General features: G+C 38.7%; 1 protein-coding gene and 1 long non-coding RNA gene across 2 annotated transcripts in view; one reads left to right on the top strand and one right to left on the bottom strand.

The window, feature by feature from the left end:
* igsf3 (immunoglobulin superfamily, member 3) overlaps positions 1 to 20,116 on the top strand; it is a 125,662-nt gene extending 105,546 nt beyond the window's left edge. The window contains exons 7-9 of the mRNA XM_024286386.2: positions 9,104 to 9,514; positions 14,384 to 14,830; positions 17,418 to 20,116. Coding sequence (XP_024142154.1) covers positions 9,104 to 9,514; positions 14,384 to 14,830; positions 17,418 to 17,668 — 1,109 coding nt within the window. The 3' untranslated portion in view covers positions 17,669 to 20,116. The remainder of the gene's footprint in view (positions 1 to 9,103; positions 9,515 to 14,383; positions 14,831 to 17,417) is intronic.
* Positions 2,592 to 3,408, bottom strand: LOC118597964. Its single transcript, XR_004946991.1, has 2 exons — positions 3,062 to 3,408; positions 2,592 to 2,976 (listed from the first exon to the last, which is right to left on the bottom strand). It is a non-coding gene; the product is annotated as an uncharacterized LOC118597964 (long non-coding RNA).
* Positions 20,117 to 20,911: the final 795 nt, after the last annotated feature.

Consider the following 20,911-nt stretch of genomic DNA (forward strand, 5'->3'; position numbering starts at 1 on the left):
CACAATGCCAATTTTTAAAACATAACTTTTGAACATAATTATGAATATTAAGAAGGTAGAAATATTATTCCAGAATAAACCAACTTAAACCTTAAACAACTTTCAATATTTTACTCTTCATAAAAATATTTTTTGCCAAAATTATACAAGTTAGAAATGAGCGCAAGATAACATCGGGCCGACTTTGACACGCGATGTAAATGGTGTTCACAGAATTACAGTGACTAAAACGATCAGTTTCATTTAAAAAGCGTGACAATAAGGAAATAGAAGTTGAAGGTCAAAGAAGAACAGATTCGTAGGGAACATAGTCCCGAGCCTGTTAGTTCTTAGACAGAGACCACATGGAACTACCAGGTGCTGACAGCATCCGTTTTCAAACTGTCATTGTGGTTTATTTATTCATCACTTCTGACCAAAATTTGATTTTAAATGATCATGTTCCCGGTTTGCCTACAGTCATCCACATTTGACAGTCAGACAAGACGACCAGACCCAGATTTAGGTCACCGATATGAGTTTAACTATCAATAGAAGAAAATTAAACTATATGGTTCTCTATGCAACTATCATTAAATTTATTCCATTTTCTATTCTAGTCATAATGACATTTTGATGAACTGGAATAAGAATGAAAAGCGCTAATATCCCTCTGACACAATGGGATCACGGCTTCATCATTGCTTTTTCGGATGGAAAGTCTTCTTGTAGTTGACATTTTTAGACAAGGGATCCCTCAAAGTTTTTTAGATATACATACGTCTAACAGACTTTTCACTTATGTACCACCGATGTATAACTTTTATATCGCGTACACTGCACACATATCACATTAAATTGATGCACAAATTACTACTGAATTGCATATAGGTGTTGCATAAGTGTGTGCTACGACCTGTCGCCCACACCCGGGCTCACCGAGTGGTCTACAACCTTATTCTGTGGTGGAAACTCTGATGGAATAAAGTGTTTTAAAGGATATTTATTCAACAGAGTAAAAGAAAAGAGAGTCACGCTGGAAAGATTCACAGAGAAGAGTCTGCAGATTCTCTTCTTGTTAGGAGGGGCCATTACCTTTCATCAGCAACACAAACAAGCTTTAACCAGGGACTTAAGATAGTGACGTAAGGTTTTATATCAAAACATTGACAAGATGTTCTAACGAAATCACACTGCGATCAGAACTTTCTGACAATAAACAAACTTGTGGCTCCAAAGCTGTGCACAAAAGTTAAACACATTAAATATCAAGTAGAGCTGCCACGATTAGTCGACTAATCAACAACTAATCGACTATTAAATTAGTCGACGACTAATTTAATAGTCGATTAGTCGTTACTTAATATTATGTGGAGTCGGAGTGTAGTAAAGTTGAAAGTTATTAAGGCATTCTGCCAGCTTTTTGGACTATTTTGGCAATTATTAGGGTTTTTTGGACCATTTTGGCTAATTTAGCTAATATTTTAGCTACATGCTAGCTTTTTCAGGGCAATTATGCTTGTTTTGTTCGTTTTTTAAGCTATTTTGGAGCTTAGCTAATATTTCGGTTACATGCTAGCTGTTTTGGTTAACTTTAGCTTTTTTTATTATTTTTTTAAAGCTGTTTTGGAATTTAGCTATTCAGCTACACACTAGCTATTTTGTGTAATTAAGAATTTTTGTTTTTTAGGCCGTTTTGGAATTTAGCCAATATTTCAGCTACATGCTAGCTGTTTTGGCTAACTTAAGCTTTTTTTATTATTTTTTTAAAGCCGTTTTGGAATTTAGCTATTCAGCTACACACTAGCTATTTTGGCTAATTAAGAATTTTAGTTTTTTAGGCTGTTTTGAAGGTTTAGATAACATTTCAGCTGCATGCTAGCTATTTTAGCTTACTTACTCTTTTTTTAGGCTAATTTGGCATTTAGCTAATATTTTAGCTGGCTATCAGCTCCAGCGTTTTCGGCTATCAATTTCAGCATCTTCATTTATCAGCACTAGCATCTTTAGTGACCAAATTCAGCTTACAGCATTCACATTAACATTATTGCAGGTAATGCTAGTGTGAATAGATATTGTTTTTAGTTGGTTTAAAGCTAATGATGGTTAAGATGTTTGTTTTAAATCCATGCATAACCTGATTATTTGACTAGTCGGAAAAAAATATTAAATGATTAGACAACTATTAAAATAATCGTTTTTTAGCAGCACTAATGTCAAGACATTAATGTAGTGAAACAAAAAGTTGAAGGAAGAAATGTATACCTGTAATTTCCATTACAACACCTCTGTGTCCTGTACAGGTTTGCCCATTCTTTGCCCACAAGGGTAGTTGTGACTAAGACCTATGAGAAGTATCGGTGAATTTAAAAGTCACTCTGAGTAAAGATGCTCTGACTTGTCACGCAGGTTGTGGATTAGCCTAAATGCTAAAGGTGGAGCAGGCAGCATGCAGGTGGAGAGTCTGCTTCCTACTTTCTGGAATCCCCTCTGTAACATGTTCTCACTTTCCGTCGCTGACATCTCTCTTTCCTAGACTCTCCTTTTTCACGTTTCTTCTTGCCTTTTGTGAAAATCCATTCACTTTGATGATGAATCCCGTAACTTCTTAGTTTTTTTTTTTAATCACCTTTACTCCTTAAAAGAAGAAAAAAACCCTCACGTCTATCTGCCTTTTTGCTTTTATTCATTCCTCTCATGTCTTTTTTTCCCTGTCACTTGCCCACATTTTCCTGCTCATAAAATGAAAGCATTGCAGCATAAATGTAGCCCAGTGGATAAATTGTTCAGCAGCGGGCCTTCAATACACATTAGACTGCAAAAAAGACCCCAAGAAAATGTTGGGTAGAGACCTCACCTGCACTTCAGACGTTCACGCTTCATTATTCACCAATATTGAGGAATATTCATGAGGCAATGATTCTTCAAAATGAAGACGGTGACAAAAGGAGGGATTGTTAAGTGAGCCCCAGAGTCCAGCCTGCATTAAAGACGTCACTGAAAACAGCAGCACAGGAAAGAAAATTGAAATTGAAATTCTTTCCTTGGCAAAGAAAAATAAAAATGACTTTCTTTGATTTACCACATCACTGCCAGGTGGAGTTGTAGATTTCTTGAAGTTTATTTCCACAGAAATGTGTGTTAGTCGGAGCCTGGTGTGCTCTGGAGGTTCACGCTTATTCCCCTTCTTCCACTTGAATCTGTTTCTTCTACTGTGGTCCACAAAAACGGATTTAATCAGGTAGTTTGATGTCTTCCTTTGTGGTTTCCTTCTGACAAGAAAAATTTAGTCTTTGAGGAGTCCTTAAGCAGGACAAAGACCTCAACAAACATCATAAACACAATTTAATAAATAAATAAATACTTAATGGGGCGCTTTTATTTTAACTGCTGCCCCTTTACAGACTCTACAGTGAGCAGAAATGGACTGATGTGTCTGTGAACTGATCGCTCTGCAATCACAGTAACCATGATGGTTCAATAATCAAGAACTAAACATTTTGACAAATTTCAGTGTTTAAAGTGTGTCTCGTAGTTTAAATAATACAGTAAATTAGCTCTGTTTTCATTTTAGAAAGTTAGATTTATGAATTCCTGACTAAAAAGCTCTGCAAATGTTTAAAAATATAAATATATGTTTTCTTCATTGCTGACATTACACTAAGTAGCACTGCATTTGCTTCATTGAGATGATCCTATGTGACACAGGAAGTCTTTTATTTTGAAAGGCAGTCTTGTCAACCTCTGTTATAAACTGTTTCATATTTGGGGGAAAAAACTCTATTTTCTCTTAAAGTTAGTTTTATTTATGCCAAAAAATAATAGTTTATTTATATTTCTCATAAAAATTACAACAACATAAATACAAAGTCTTATTTTCCTAAAGGATGTGTGGCTCCTACTGGGTTGTAGTCAGTGAGAAATCGATCCAAATGACTGTTTAAGTGTTAAATGTTGCAGACCCGTGCCTTAACCGAACCTTAAAAACACATTTCTTCAATACGGATCAAACCTTGGGATGTGGCCGGTACCCTAACACCAGCCTGCTCCACGCCTGGATCCGCACCCGGTACTGACTGTCCAATACCGACTGTCCGGTACCAGTTTAAGGTTAGAAAACCAGTGTGGTCCAATTCTTAGTACCGGACCGATACCGGTTTGCGGCCCAGAGGTCAGGGAGCCTTAATTTAATTGGACGTCTAAAAACGACACATTTTCAACGCGGTGGAGTCCCTAACCATACGTCAGTTTTTGACGACCTTAAAATGCGAATGTGCTAAAATATGTTACCAGTGCAAGAAAGCATCGGGACGGTAATAACAAAAATATAAAATGATCTGGTGGGCCGGATCCGGCCCCTGGGCCTTGACTTTGACACAGGCGTGTCATGAAAATGAGCACTTGTGCATTTATTTGGTGTCACAATCAATCAACCAGTCAGTCAACATGTTGTAGAGCACAAGGCGATTGTCACAAAAGACGCATAAACATACATTAAAACAATAAAAAGTCATAAGACACAATAGATAAAAAGCAACAACAATAAAGATAAACATAAAAAGAAAGGAAACTGTGATTAATACTAAAATTGAACACATAAATCTAACTTTACTTGTCATTACTAGGATCTTCTGAACCTTTTGCTTTAAGATTCCAACAGGAACCGTCTTTTGTTTTAGTTGAGTTCCTTTGTCCTAGAGAGGAAGCATCATCTACTAAGAACAAGATCTGCTTCTCAGATCTTTTTTTTTATTTCAAGAGAGTTTTGTGAAATTCTTAATTGTCTGATAACAATTAAGAAAGAGAAGAAGAAGTAGAGTCGACATAATTGCTGGGAAAGACCCACCTATTACAACAATGGTTCAGTTCATTTTCCGACATGAATCAGAGCAGCTTGATAAATAGGTGTTTATTTTTTATGCGACTGACGTAATAATAAAAATAAAAAACTCTGACGGGTTTTATTGAGCCTTTAGTCTGCTTCGCAGGATAAACTCCACAAACTTCCCCTCCGTTGCCCTGGAAACAGCAGAGCCAGGTGAACACATCGAGAGACTCCGACCATTAAAGTATAAAAATGGGAGTAAAAAAAGCTTATTTTTTGTGAGTTTTGTGGTGTTGGTTAAACAGCTGGTTCATGTGAAACGACGTTCATTTCCGCTCACAATTGACTGTCACATAATCCAGCAGTAGAAGCAAGTGTCTCTAATTACGGATTTGTCATAGTTTGTGGATAAACCCTTGAGGCTAATTAAAGAAACAGAATAGGTGATAACATGAGAAAAGGTATTGATAGTGGGCCGTTCGGGGACTGCACACACATGAGCGGCCTTGTTAACCGCGGATGATTAAACTGGATCCTGCAACAGCACAAAGGGTCCCTTGTTGGTGGCGTGCGTGTACATCGAATGTTCGGCCTGTTTGCTGCCTGTCAGCAGATGTGTTGATGTTACCGGGAGATTGACGGGAGATTTCTGTGGGGGTGGACCCGGGTTGGAGGATGTGACAGGCTGGTCTGTGAAGTTGCTTTCGCAGCAAGAATTTCACCGAAGTTATTTTGAGACCCAAAAAACGAAAAAAAAAAAAATCTGCTTTTCTTGTTTGGCCGTAATTCCTGGATTTTATTTGCCCCCTTTGGGTTATTTTCATGTCACACAACAAGTCGAGTAATAAAACTTTTTGATTAAAAAGGCATTTCTGATAATGCCTCCATGTGGCTGCCAAGTTCAGACTTGCTTTGCCAACCTTAATCCTTCATAGTTGCACTTTCGGAGGTTCTGAGGTGATTCTCCAGCAAAGAAAAGACGCCGTGTTGCCAGGAATCCACAGAGCTCTGCTGTAACTCCAGATGGAGACGTTGTTCGGCTTCAGTCTAACGAGGAGAGAAGCCATGAAGGTGACTAATTTGTGAGCAGAAGATGCCGTCGTGAAGCGAGGTGGTCTGGCGTTGCCTCATAGTCGCACAATCTTTGTAACACACTTAAAGGCACTCGTGCTAAATATATTATAATGTAAATATGGAGAGCTACAAAGAGCCGTCATCTGAGCGTGCTCTCCGAGGCTCTCGCTGAGGCTTTGTAGGCAGATGGCTGTGACCGGAGGCAGCCACTCATCAGTCAGTCATGGTGAAGCCCATCACGCGCTGCAGTAGGAGGCTAAAGGGAAGAGGAGCGCAGATTCTTCTTCATTTATGGAAAGAGAAAATTGTGTCTTCCATTTTACATTCCTGTGTCTAAAATTAGATGGGCAATAGCCACGTTTTCCCACAATGCCTTGTCACGTTTGACAGAACGACCACAAAGCTAGAGGAAACAATGTAAAAAAAACGTTGATTTTAAATCACATTAAAGCTTCTGCCAAAGAGAATTAGTTTTAATTTAGATTTATGGAAATATATAACCTTTACTAAAAGAAGAGTCACGTTAAAGGGCTTTTTGTATCTCTTTTAAGGACATTTTTGAAAAAAAAAAAAAAGTTCAGCGCACTGTCTTGTAGGGTCCAGATGACCCACCTTTAATGTAAACATGCCGTGGATAGCACCGGGACTACGAGGCGGTTGAAGAGATCACATGTGAATACTTCACAGTAGAGGTTTGTATTTGCAGCAGTCTGATGATACGATACGTATCGCGATATACATCTCATGATACGTATTGAAATATATCTATACCAGAACTATTTTTCTTGCCAAATTCTCCAAAATGTTTGTTCTGTACCATTTTCTTTCTTGATCATTTTGAGCTAGGTTTTGTTTATTTTATTTTCACAAAATTCTGGTTAAAAAAAATGAATACAAACAACAATTGAATTCCACTTTTTTGAGCTTGTCACGCTAACGCTGTTCAAAATCTTAAGAATTTTTGTCAAGTAGCTTTCTAGTGATGCTCAAGGAGTTAATCCCTAGAAGTTTTCATTTGTAGTGATACTACATTTTTTTATTCAAGATGGTGGTCTTTGGAGGTCAAAGGTCACACTTTGGTTATGGCTGTAGACTTAAACTGGCAGCAGGTGTGTTAAATTTCGGAAGGGCCCCTTAAAAAAAAAAAAGTTTTCCTCTCTTATATTGTGAAAAAAAAATCGCCAAATTTCACACTTTTTCCGCAAACTGGGCGTCAAGCCGCAGCTCCTGTGGACATCCCATAATAATTTCAAAACTCTCTTTTGTTGTTCTTGACGTCTGTTTTGGTTTTGTTGGTAGTATTTTTTCTGACCCCATAAAAGATTTTGATATCAACCATTTTTATTTTCGTGGTTTGGTCTGATGTCATCGTTTTTTGTCGTTATTTGTTACACTTTGATACTTTGTTGTTAACACATCAATGAATGCATCGTTACTTTAACCCACATGGAGCTCCAGACCAGTTCAAACCAGTTACAGGGAGCTTTGAGAACCAAATCAGTACTTTTCCATTGGAAAAAGCCACAAATTCCCTTGCTAGCAAGTAAAGGAGCATGGACACTGACCACTCAAGATGTAGGTTTGATGAACACGACCATTTACGATATTAGAGTCCATGGGGGGGGCGGGGTTTGACCTGACAACCATTGGCCTGAAGCCACACAGCACCCGTCTTGACGACTATAAATGTGGATTCCATTTTACAAGGTTTTGTCTTTCAAAAAGGCCACCCGGTACCACTTCGATCCAACTTTTTATGAGTTTTTGGTCACTTTCTTCCTCATCAACGAACACAGAAGTTTTTGTTAGATTCCCTCAGAAGCTCAGTAAGAAAGTAAAAATCGCAAAAACAATCTGATTCTTGTAGTATTCTTGCAGTATTTGTAACTTTAATTAATAAAAACATCCTTGTTTCAAGAAAAAAAATATTATTTTCTGTCGTGGAAGAAAAATAATCTCTTTAAGAAAGTTTTACTTTTTTTTTTCATCTTAGTGTTTAGATTCATCGGGAATGAAAATGAAAGATTTTACATACAGTGCTGCTCTAAAAGTCACCTAGAGAAGAGAAAAGAAGTGTAAACTTCTCTCATCATTTTAAAGTTTCATAAAAGAACAGCGCCGACCTTTATGAATGTCATCTGCGTTATCCAGAAGTGTCAACCCAACAGAATTTTTTCATATTGTTAGAATAGAGTTTCTGTCTTATAAGGTGATCTTGAAATATAACACATTTTCTGGCTATTAGCATTGATAAGAATGTTTTTATAGAATGTTCCCAAAGATTTAGATGTTTTCAGGTAAAAACGATATAAAAGCAGGATGGAGACTGTATTTCTTTTTTTGTTTTGTGACCATAGTGAGTCACAGAAGACCCCTTCCTTATATAACAGCTGAGCTTTAAGCCCGAGGATCACCGTCACCCACCTGTGTCTGGCTCTCAGGTAGACGGGATAAAGGAGGGAACGCTATGATGAATGAGGACCAGTTAAAACCGCCAATACTGCGTTCAATGTCATGAGTATTGTTGTCAGGGCAACATCTTTTTTTTTTTTTTTTTTCAATTACTTTTTTTTCTTTTTGGCACATATAGAATAAACAATCTTCAGTTTGTGTTAAAGAAAACAGGATTTACTCTCATGTGTCCAAATGCAAGCTTTGTACTTGGCAGTTGTGAGATGTTTTTTTATTCCTCCTTTTATTTCTTTCATTTATTCTCAGTGTGTGTGTTTTGTTTTTGTGTGTGTGTGCTCTCCAGGTTTAATCCGTCCCCCTTTTACGATGGTTTGACAGTGGGGTTCACAGCTGATGTACCTGCCGCTAATCCTATCCCCCGAACCGTGTCGCTGTAACCAATCCTGTCACAGCGCTCAGGGGAGCTTCGACTCCCTCTCCGTGTCTTGGTCACACCCTTTCATCTCCTCCCTCCTCTCCTTTCCTTTATTAATACACTCCCTTTTTGTTTTCGTTCTGGCAGGCTGACGAAGCTACACGTCTGCTTTTGTCTAATATCTGATCTAATAATACTCTGAATGTTGGGCCTCTGCATCTTATCTTGAATTTGCGTTGTCAGGCGACCCTTTGACTTGTTTAGTCTTTCCTTCCCACCTCGTCTCTTTTATCCGTCTGTCATCACAATCGTTCCTGCCATCAGAAACAAACACAACTTTAGGTTGTGTCTCGCACAAACAGAAACATGTCTTCCTGACTCTTCTCTCCTCTTTGCAGAAAGTCAACTGAAGGTGCAGAAAACCAACCAGTCCCAGGTGTACCTGGAGGACAGCCGCGTCCGCATCAACTGCTCCATCACCTTCCGGAGCGACCTGGACACCCAGCATAGCGTTCTGTGGTTCGTGCGGCGCGCGGCGGGGTCAGAGGCCGACGAGCTCCTGCTGGAAATCGAGCGCTCGGGGGCCCTCAAATACGGCGACTACGCCGACGAGGAGAGACTGCGGCTGCGCGTGCAGGCGGAGAAGCTGTCGCCCCGCCTGTATGTGCTGACGCTGAACAAGGCGGAGAGCAGCGACTCCGGCATGTACTACTGCTTGGTGAAGGAGTGGCTGCGGGATCCGGAGGGGAGCTGGGATCAGCTGTCGCAGGATTCCTCGGGATACACGCGGGTTCTGGTCAAGCAGCCAGGTGAGGAAGCCACAGAAGACTCGCGTCTCCGACAAAAGTTTTTCACCCTGGCAGCAGCAGAGACTGTAACTTCATCAAAAGCTGTCATCAGCTCACCTTCTCTCCCACCACTCCATGTTCCTCGGTGCCTGGAGGGCATCTGTGTCTGACTGTACACATGTCCGGCAGGTACAAAGGATTCGTGGGACTCGGCTGATTGACAAACCCGGAGTCAGGAAGCAGTGATGCCCCCACACGCTGACATCCCACCTCAGCACAATATTTCAAATCTCTCCTCCACTCATGTCTCCTTTGAAGGTGGTACTCATGGCTCCAAAACACAACCTCACTCTGCTATTTGGAGCTATTCAGCCCTGAGATTTGAGCGAGACGTTGGTTTTGATTGGCTTTCATAGCCGCGATGCTTCAATTTGGGTCTGAAAACACTCGTGTTGGGTTGATTAGTGATTCTGGTTACAGCTGTTTGCTGCTGATGAGAGCTGGGACGAGCTCCAGCTCTGACTGAGAACACAGAAATGCTTCAAATGTTTCAAGTATAGGAAACGGTCAACGCATTCTCACTACCAACTTGTCATATATAAGGTCATCTGGTTCGGGGTATTGAACCATCGGAGTGGGATGTTTTGGGTGTCCCTAACTCGCCGTTTTTTGACTATTCCTGTTAAATCACAGGTCCAAAACCTCCGGGCCGTGAACTGCTACCGGTCTGAGGGCCGCGACCACGAACAAGAATAAAAAGTATTTGGTAATTAATTGGTAAAACCACATCCCGAGGATTTAATGGGAACAGCCAGCACGGAAAAAAGCGACAAATTGGGGACACCAAAAATGTTAAGAAGTGACACCAACCATACGTCCATATCTGGTGAGGTGGGACTGAGAGAAATCTCAAGAGATTTTTGAAACTGAAAGATCCACTCTGATGATAATTGTGTTTTTAACATGTTGTTCTCTTGATGGAGGACACGTATAAAGAAAATGAGGCTTAAAGTAGCATTTAAATCATTAATTTGGAGCAGACGAAAAAGCCCCAAACTTCCTGCTCTGCTTCATTCTGATGCTTCCACTTGCAGACAAACAGATCCATGAACGTCTTCGTTTTATTCATCTGAATCTGGCTCATTACTGGACAGGTGGATAACTCCAATACTGCATTTTGGCTGCACCAGAGGTGTTAGATTTAGGGGTGTGACGGTCTGTAAGCTAGCAGGAAAACATGTAAACAGAGAGCTCTCAGCAATGGGGAGAGCATGGTTGCTCCACACCAATGACCCCGCCCACATCTTAGGGGCAAATTTCTAAACTTTGTTCTAGAAAATGCACAGATTTTTGGATTTTTGCTTAAAATTGCATAATTATATTTAAAAGACCACTGGGAATGATTTTACATTAGATCAAAAATATTTTAGGAGTGGGACTTTAAAATTGTTTGGGGGAAATTTCATTGTAATTTAGACACTTTAACCACATTGGTGTTAAAGTGGAATGAGGCATATACAGAAAATGACACAAAAATAGGTCAGGAACCGACCTTCAGGGAATTCAGGCCATAAATCCAATACGTTTTTTTTAAACAAATCAACATTCTAGCACAACTCGATTTTTTCAGCTTGCTTTTGTTTTTTGTCGTTTAACCATCAGTGCTGTGTGTCTGTGGTTAATGAAACGGCAGTAATTCCCCTTCAGTGTGACACTAAGCACAAACAGAATTGAGAAGATGAAGCAGCTGTTTAGTTGCTGGGTTTTTGTCACACTTTCAGTGAAAGGAAAAAAAAATAAAAAGTACAGACTTGGAAAGCCGCTACAGCAGGATCAAGCCAAAGGCGATGTATGATCCCAGAGTAATAAGACCCTCTGGCCAATCAGTGACCGGCAATTTTCTGTGTCACATTTTAGCTGAAGCTCAGAAAAGTACGAAAAGAACAAGTAAAAAGGGGGAGGGATTTGACGGTACCAGTGATTAAAGAGGATTATATTTTATTAGGGCTGTCACTTTATCCTGTTAATCATGATTAATTAATTACAGGCATTTTAGTGCGTTATTGTTTTTTAATCGCATTAATCTCATTGGATAGTGACCTCTGTGTTCGTGCACACCTATATTCTTTGATGTGGTAAATTGGAGCACTCTAGATTTGATGTTTTTTTAATTGTTCAAGATTAATTAAATGTAACTCCTCAGTGGTGTTACAGTAAAGGTCTTTTATAACAAAAAATCTTAATAAAGCCACCTATTTAGCTTTATTTTAAACTCTTTCTGTACCACAATGTCACAAATTTAAATAAAATACCTCACAGCACTTATTAGGTTAATAATATTGTGATTAAAATAGATTAATTAATTACAGGTCATGATTAATTAATCACACTAATTAATTAAACACAAATCAATAGCATGGCAGCACTAATTTCTATACTAAAAGAGATTATTAAGCAGATTTCCTCTATTAGAACAGATGATATCCATCCATTTCCCAAACCCACTGAATCCCTTTTGGGGTCGTGATGTTGCTGGAGCCTATACTAGCAACTGTTGAGTGAAGGTGGCGTACACCCTGGAGTTTTTCTTCTTACTACACTTCAGAGAAGCGTTCAGCGTCAGACTCCTAATCGTATATATATAACTATACGTCTATAGTGTGGGCATCCCGGGTCTAAGTTTTAAACCTGCATTTTTTTAATTTGTTTTTATTATTTTTTTATATTCAGAATCCAAAAATATGAAGATTCACTAAAGTAAAACCTTTTAAACACCCAGAGGGGATTTCTCTTCAAACCTCTGATTCTTGGAACAACATTCTTCTTCCTACAGGTAACTTATTTACAGTTCTGAGTGCAGTCGGTGACGATGGCACGTGTCCAGCAGGATTAAAAGCAGCTGCTCTGCAGGAAAACACTCGGAAAGCAGAATGATTGAAGCTGAAGAGATGCGGAGGTGTGCGCACCTGAGAAGACTCTGTTCATCTGCTGTTCTTCATTTACAGACACATTTCAAATTCGTGGGTTTTAGGAAACATTTTTCTGGAACACAACAAACAAGTGAATAGTAACACTGATTAAAAAGTTCCATCACTGCTTCTTCATCTCCCGCCTCACGTTCGGCTTAAACAAGAAGATGAGATCACGTTGGCCCATATCTGCTCTGAAAGTGGGTCACACGGCCGCCCCCCGAATGTTTGAACACGCCCATGCAGACACTCGCCTCTAGGAAGCGCCCCGCTGGGAAGTTGAAAGACTGAGGATGGCCACGGGCAGCTCATGCCGAGCCGTTTCTTTATTTTTCTTTATTTTTCTGATACATGTGGCGCCCTGATGGCAGAATTGACTGTTTCCATTAATTAACTGAAAATACTTCAGATCACCTCCAACATGGACTCTGGTTATCACATGTTCTCATTAGATTCTCGTCACTAAGGACACATTTTTGAATAACCGAGTAATAAAGTAAATTTCCCAAATGAGAAATTGGCAGAAAAAAAAAACTTGTAATATTTATGTAATACTTTTAAATCTACAGTGGAGGTTTGGGGGCTCTAAAAGATGATGTGGAAAAATTAGGGCAGTTTTTTTACTTAGAGCTCTGGGGTAGAAAAATACACAAGTTCTAAAAATAAAGTTACATTTTATGAATCCATTGGAAAATAAATAAAAATGATAACATTTATGTCAAAAGTCCCAGAAAAAGACGTCAAGTGCATTTAACTATGGTGGGGTCAAATTTGTGTTTGGTGTTTTTTAATGTATATTTTATATGCGTTTATAATGTTTTAATGTTTTTATTTTACATTTTTTAATCTGTTGTTAATTTCTGCTAGCTTTGATTGAGTATTAGGGCCAGTTTACAGGCAAAAAAGAGTTCTTAAATTACAACTTAAAATTTGTAAATTCAATTAAATGAGAAGAAGTTGTTAAATTATGAGAATAAAGTCTTATAGGTCGTAGGCTCAATTTTTTTTACGTGTTTTAAAGTCATAAATATATTACTTTTAATCTCATAGAATTTTATCATTATTTATTTTTTTGTGGCCCTAATACTTCATTGTAAAATTATCAAACAAAAAAAACTAAATTGTTAAATTACCTTAAAAAGCCCAGAAAAAAATATTTGTTGGGTTTTCCAGGGTTAAAATATATGAAGGAAAACTTATGATTTAAATGCAGGATTTGATTAAAAAAAAAAAAAAGTCTTATATGTTAAATTAAAATCCACATTTTACAACTGAAAGCCTTGGTATACATATAGAATATTTTTTTTATTAAAACTAAATCTCTAGAACTCTAATTTTTTACAATAAGCCGTTAAATTATGAAAAAATATTCTAAATCTTACCAAAAAAGTTGCACGATTAGAGAAAAAAGTCATACAATTAATGGAAAAAATTTAACAATTTACAGAAAGTCGTAAATTAATGCTTCAGAAAGTTGAAGCATAAATTTTAAAGTCATGTTTTTTTATTCTGTTTATTTTTTAGCTTTTAAAACTATTATATCAAAGACATTAAAACATTACCCATTTTATTTATGTTTTAGAAAGTTCAGAGAAACCGTATAGAACTTTAAACTGCTCAAGTTTCTCATTATTTTTTGTAAATGATCTACTTAATTTTCATGATATTGGAACTTGAATATTTAAAAAAAGTATAACTTTTTCACTTTAAAATTACAAATTTTTAAAATAACAATTAAAGTTTTTAAATATTTTTTAACTTTTATGTCTTTTTCCATATACATTTAGTTATTTGTTATATAGTTGCCCTAATATGTCATTGCAAATTAATCAAGAGTTGTATCACGAGTTTTAAAAACAAAAAAGAAAGCTCTGCTGGTTCCAATTCTCACTTATAAAATCGACTTGTCTCCTTTCCCCAGATGTTCGGCTGCAGGTGGAAGAAATGGAGTCGAACATCACGGTGGAGGAGTCCGGTTCCATCCGTCTGGGCTGCAGCATTTCCTCCAAGTCGTCTCCAGACTCCAGCTTCTCCGTGTCCTGGTACGTGGATCGCTCTGACGACGAGAGCTTCGTGGGCCTGCCGGCGGAGGACGAGAGCGACCGCGAGTGCGTGTTCTCCATCGCCCACGATTTTGTTTTCAAAAAGGAAAACTGCAGCCCCCAAGAAGAAACGGGGCCGAATTCCCGCCTGCAGTTTGAGAAGATGACCCCCGACCAGTACGACCTGACCATTCACGGCGCCCGGCCAACAGACGCCGGCAGGTACTACTGCCACGTGGAGGAGTGGCTGCTCAACCCGCGGTACATATGGTACCGCCTGGCCACCAACAACTCGGGGTTCACCACCGTCAACATTTTACAACAAGGTAAACCTTCAAATCTGTCAGTTTATCTGGGATTAATGATAAGATTATAAATCATTTCAACCAATCCATCAAGGATATTCACTGAACTGTTAACCACATAGAAAGTTTTCGGTTGGCTCATTTCCCGGCTCTGAATTATTTTTATTATTAAAGTCTTAGTAGCCAGAAAACATAAAGAGCTTCCTGGCGTTTCTCCCACTGTTAGCATTTCATTTTTATTACCTCTTTTTCCTTAATTTGCAAACGTTTTATCACCTGTATTATTAATGTGTTTGTTGATTCATCCTTTATTTTTTCCAAGGAGAACATAAAGAAACGAATTATAATTAATAATGTTGGTCTGGCGAGAGGCGGGAAACATCTGTGAGGTTAGGAAAGAAAAACATTCATGGAGATGCTTAAAAAAGCAAAACACAGATGAATATCATCCTCACAAACGTAGGAGCTGTCAAGCTGTGGTTAAATATTTATACTTGTGAATGCAGAAAAAGAGATAAAAGCAGGAGGTTTATGTGATTTTGAAGTAAGTTCCAGTCTTTTATTGCCTTAGAGATTCAGTTTAAAGAGTTGTAGCATTTAGCTTTCCTAGAAATGCAGGTGTTTGTCCTGCAAGAATGAATCATGTTTAAGAAAAAACATTATAGTCAACAAATATCAAAGCAATACTGTGTATAAAAATATTTTGTAAAGGCATGTTGGTGGAAAATAATATTTTAAATCCCTCGAATGAGCAATTCTTCCACTGTCTTCATTTAATCAAGACATTTTATTAGTATAAAAAGGCAATTAAATTAATTTATTAAATTTGGTTATTAATTAATCCTGACTTTTTTTCCCAACTACTTCATTTTTGTGTATTTGTGTATTTTAAACCAAAGTTTAAAAAAATATCCCCTTCCGTTAAAATCTCTGTTGTATATCTGGTTCCTGTTGAAGCCTCTTTGATCAGCATGTATGGAATTTTTATAGTAAATGATGACAATGTAACTGTATCATCATATAAAAAGGACAGACTTCAGCAGATTGGATGGTCACACTGCTGTCTATGCTCGTTTTTAGAGGTTGCAGTAGCGTCAGTTGGCCACTAGATGTCCCACTTTGTCGGAATGAAGCAAAATAGCTCTAAATCACACTAAATTCATCATTTGATTTATTGTAAAAGTGGTTTTTAAATCATGATTATGTCGTTTTTAGCCAAGCTCTTCACCGTGACCAAAACAGTCGTCTAAAACAGGGGTGTCAAATATACTGCCGTGTTCGGCCCACCAGATGGTTCAATCCAGCTCAGTCATGAAGATAAAAAAAATAAGGATAGTGAAAAAAAGCAAGATTCTATCCCATTCCTGTGGCGAGTTATAGTTATTTTTAAAAAATGACCGTAATGTGCAATTCCGCCACTAGGGGGAGCAAAGGAAACACAAGACCATAAACATTGTAATAATAAGTGATTAGGCTACTAGGTTAACTGAGGTGTTTTTTTCCAACTGAGAAAAAAAAGACAAGACAAAAACAAAACTACAGATAACAAGTTGACCAAAGGTTGTCTTGCTATTATGTTACTGGTCCGGCCCACTTGAGATCAGACGGGTTGAATGTGGCTCTGAACCAAAATGAGTTCGAGACTCCTGGTCTAAAAGTACCCGGAGAAGCTACATTTAGCAATGTTGGAGGTAAACAACACTTTATTTCCTTAATCGCCCTTTTAAAACCTTCTGTTTTCTTTTTTTCTTAAACTGAAAAGTACCATGAATTTGTGGGTATCACCAACTCGTATTTGATACAGTTGCAGTACTTATTGTTGTAATCATTAAATAGAATTATTTTTATCATTTTATTACCATAACAGCTGTATTAATATTAGGTATACAGGAAGTTTTTTTTCTAAGTCATACAAAAAAAAGTACATATTTATTTTGGTACAGTCTTTGGACATATCGTGATACACATAGAAACATATCGCGATACATATCGTATCGCCAGACTCTTACCAAATACACCCCTAGTTTTCTAGGACTCACTTCTGTTTCACTTCTGATTTGTGGGCGGGGCTGTTGGTGCAAAGTAGCCCCACCCCCCACCTGCCCTTCCTAGTTGTTGAGAGGGCTCCGTTTACGTGCTCTCCCCCCAGCTTACAACCCCCAACTGGTGTAAAAAAAAACATGGCGAGCAGTATTCAGGCTGTACAATAGAGGTAAGATATACAAAAAAGTAAGACACTGAACTTTGTTTGCTCATAAATGATACAGTAAATATCGCCTTGTCCGCATTTTAGATCGCTAAAAGTATCGCAAAATGAAATATCGCGATATATCGAGAAAACGATTTTTCCCTAAACTCCTACTGTACGGTTTGGTACCAGGAACCATGTTGAACCAGGAAAACGAAGATGGATGGAGCTTGTGGCCCGCTTAGTGTATTTGATTCTCCTGATTCAGTGATTTGTTTAAAGAATTACAAATTTGAGCTTAATTTTCTTAATATATGGCCTCCATCGTTAGAAAAATGCCACAAAACCATTTAATCTTTTTTTGAGTCAGTCAGGACAGGTAAAAGACGAACTTTTTTGATTCTATTTCTTTGTTTCCAGACTCTACCATCCATTCCGTGGTGTGCGCCCACGATTCCCTCTTCTACTTCGTCTTCTTCTACCCGTTCCCCATCTTCGCCATCCTCCTCATCGCCTTGCTGCTGGTGCGCTTCAAGAACCGCAACAACAACAAGAGCCAGGAGGGCAAGAACGGCGCCCCCCTCCTGTGGATAAAAGAGCCTCACCTCAGTTACTCCCCCACCTGTCTGGACCCCCCTGTGCTCAGCCTGCACCCAGGCACCGTGGATTAAGCCAGGAGCCGCCCGCCCCTCCTCTGCCTCACACACATCATGGACTTGGTCAACACCCGGCCAGGAAGCAGATCTGGACTCCACCGTTGGACCTAAGTGTTGTCTAATGCTGTGATGAATTATTCGTTTTCAAGTTTCTGCCCTGGCGGCTCTTTGCTTTCTTTGTTAACAGATGTACATGTGCGTGGAAGAGAACCAGAATGTGCCGCGTCAGCAAAAACTGCAGGACGTCTCCCGGTTTAGTTCTCTGAGAAGCCTAACCTCAGAGCTGTGCTTTGATTTTTCTTACTCCAGATAATTGTCTATTTTTTAAAAATAAGAGGAAAAGAAAAGGCTGAAGAGATTTAAGATACGGAACTCTACGATCAACTGTGGAAAAGTCTCACGGAGGAGCAGCCGAAGCCTTGTCCACTATGTTAGTTGCCATAGCGATGTGGCGACTCGGTTGCCAGGCTGCATGGAGACAAAAAAAAGCTGGGACACACTCGTCTGCGTCCCGAGTGAGGATGTGTGTTGCCCACCTGCCTTGGCAGACTGAAACAAGTCCTGGTGAGCCACAAAAACACTGCCAGACACTTTGGCCCGAGTGAAAGACTGTCCCGTTCTTCTCCCCCGCCCTCTTTTTATCCTAAAAGAGAATGCTAAAGGGGGAAGAAACGGAGGATATTATGAAGAGTAAATGAGCAGCTCTGTCCTGCTGGGTACTTTATCACGAGGGAGTTTTCTTTTCGCTGTGCCAAGTCCTTCCACGCTGCCGCTTTCTGAACTTCGTCGGAGAGTGGCGGCTTGACGGGGACAGATTGTGAATACGTCTGCTTTTACCACTCGCTGTGGATTTATGAGCCTTGTTGACAGTTAAATGTTGAGCCAGTCGGTGAATTACGGTAGAATTAATCCTAGCACATTTTTCTAGGCCGCTCCGTCCCGTCTTTTTGGAGATATTTAGCAATGAAGAAGATTTTAGGGGCCAAATGAAGACAAAATTAACTGCACATAGTGAGAAAATCTAATGAGGGAAGATGTTTGATTTGTGTTTATTTTAAGAAAAAAGTTTTCTATTTATTATTTTATACTATTTTGCATAGCTTTGTAATGTTTTTCTTTTTCCTTTGAAATACAAACTGTCTCGCTTGCGTTGCTAGGCAACTGCACCAAGCACATTATGTCAATAGCCTGTGTGTGTTGACGATGTGGTAGAAGTAGAGATGCAGATCTGTCCTGCGAACTGCAGTCTGTAGCATTTCACACCAGGCTGTGAGGTTTGGTCAATGTCAGAACACTGTATATCTATACATATATTGAAACTGACTGTGGCTTTAAATGTACAATAGTTCAACAAGTAAGTCACATTAATTAATTCACTAAATGCTTTTTTTTTTCTTATTTTTTGCTTGTTTCTTTAGTGAAATGTGATGTAAACATCAAAGTAGGATATTGTTGGATGAAGACTTAATCGGGAACTTTATTGGTGGATTCTGGCTGAAGCTGCCGAGACACAAAAGGGTTAAAAAACAAAAAACTGAGTCCTGTTTTCAGCCCGTAGAGGCTGAACCCGTCACTGCCAGACCGGACATGAAAACTCCAAAAAAAAGAAAAAAAAGAAAAAAAAATTGACATTGTCGTCTGAGTTGTGTCAACATGTATATTGCATGACAATATTGCAGGAGGGATTTTAATGTTTTTGTAAACTTCCAACAGTTTTAGCTTTGTGTTTCTGTGAGAAAGCCCCGCCCCCTTTACTCCACGCAGCATCTCCCTGAGCCACGAGAGTCCACTTGGACCTTCAAGATCCACACTTTTCAAGTAGTTCAGTTTGAGAATGTGAGTTGTGGAGATTGTGTTTGAAATTATTGCTCATACTCGTCTTTTTATTGCTTTGCTTTTATGCATCACATCATTAAACAAATTCATTAAAAATATATATATATATAGTTTTTTTGATGGTACAGATTCAAGCCGCTGAGTTTGAAGATTCTAGTTCTGTTGATGAAGGTGTTGAATATATAACTTTTAATGTCAGAAAACAATGAATTTAATAAATGTGCAGTAAATATATGACAGGTGGGAGTCGTTCAAGAAGTCCAAACTTCAACTCAATATTCATTTTTTAACTATTAACTAATGGAAATCATCTTTGCATAAAAATTCAACACATTTTTATGAATTGACTTTTTTTATCATATTTTTTACCCTGCTTTTTATGTGGGAATTTATATTGTTACAAAGTAAAGTACCAGGTTTTGTTGAATTTTATGTGCGGTGCAGAACGATTTACATACCCGATCAAAAAATGTATCTTTAGGTCATCGATGTTTCCAGTTTTCCCACTTATGAAATGAGTTTGGTCTGTAATTTTCATCACTGAAACTCTTCAACTGCAAGAGACGGACGGTTCAAAAAGATTCTAGGAATTCACATTAAAGAATGTATTTGAATAGTGGTGCAGAAGATGTGTATTCAGATTGGACACATTTGGTTTGCTTAAAGAGATCCCGAATTTGTCTCTCCCGATGATCCGGAACAATTTCAGTCCTAATACACCAATGTCACCCGTTCAAACTTATACATCCGTCCACATCCTTAAACAGTCTACAACCTCTACACTATGACCAAAGAGCTATCAAGGGACACCAGGAAAAAGATTCTTCTCCTGAACAAACCTCTCCACTATGGCCAGAGAGCTGTCAAATGACACCAGGAAAAATATTGTTTACCTAAACAAATCTCCCCACTATGGCCAGAGAGCTGTCAAATGATAGCTGATGTCCCTATCAAGGGACATCAGGAAAAAGATTGTTCTCCTGAACAAACCTCTCCACTATGGCCAGAGAGCTGTCAAATGACACCAGGAAACATATTTTTCACCTAAACAAATCTCCCCACTATGACCGAAAGAGCTATCAAGGGACACCAGGAAAAGGATTGTTCTCCTGAACAAACCTCTCCACTATGGCCAGAGAGCTATCAAGGGACACCAGGAAAAAGATTGATCTCCTGAACAAACCTCTCCACTATGGCCAGAGAGCTATCAAGGGACACCAGGGAAAATATTGTTCTCCTGAACAAACCTCTCCACTATGGCCAGAGAGCTATCAAGGGACACCATGAAAAAGATTCTTCTCCTGAACAAAAAACAACAAATTTACCTTAAGTCAGCAGTTTGTTGAAAGGAGATCAATTGCTGGAGAAATTATTAGTAAATGGAAGAAATACTGTTGATCTCCCTCCACCTGGAGCTCCATG

This window comes from Oryzias melastigma, linkage group LG21 (genome assembly GCF_002922805.2).
Source record: "Oryzias melastigma strain HK-1 linkage group LG21, ASM292280v2, whole genome shotgun sequence".
In the NCBI taxonomy this organism is placed as follows: Eukaryota; Metazoa; Chordata; class Actinopteri; order Beloniformes; family Adrianichthyidae; genus Oryzias; species Oryzias melastigma.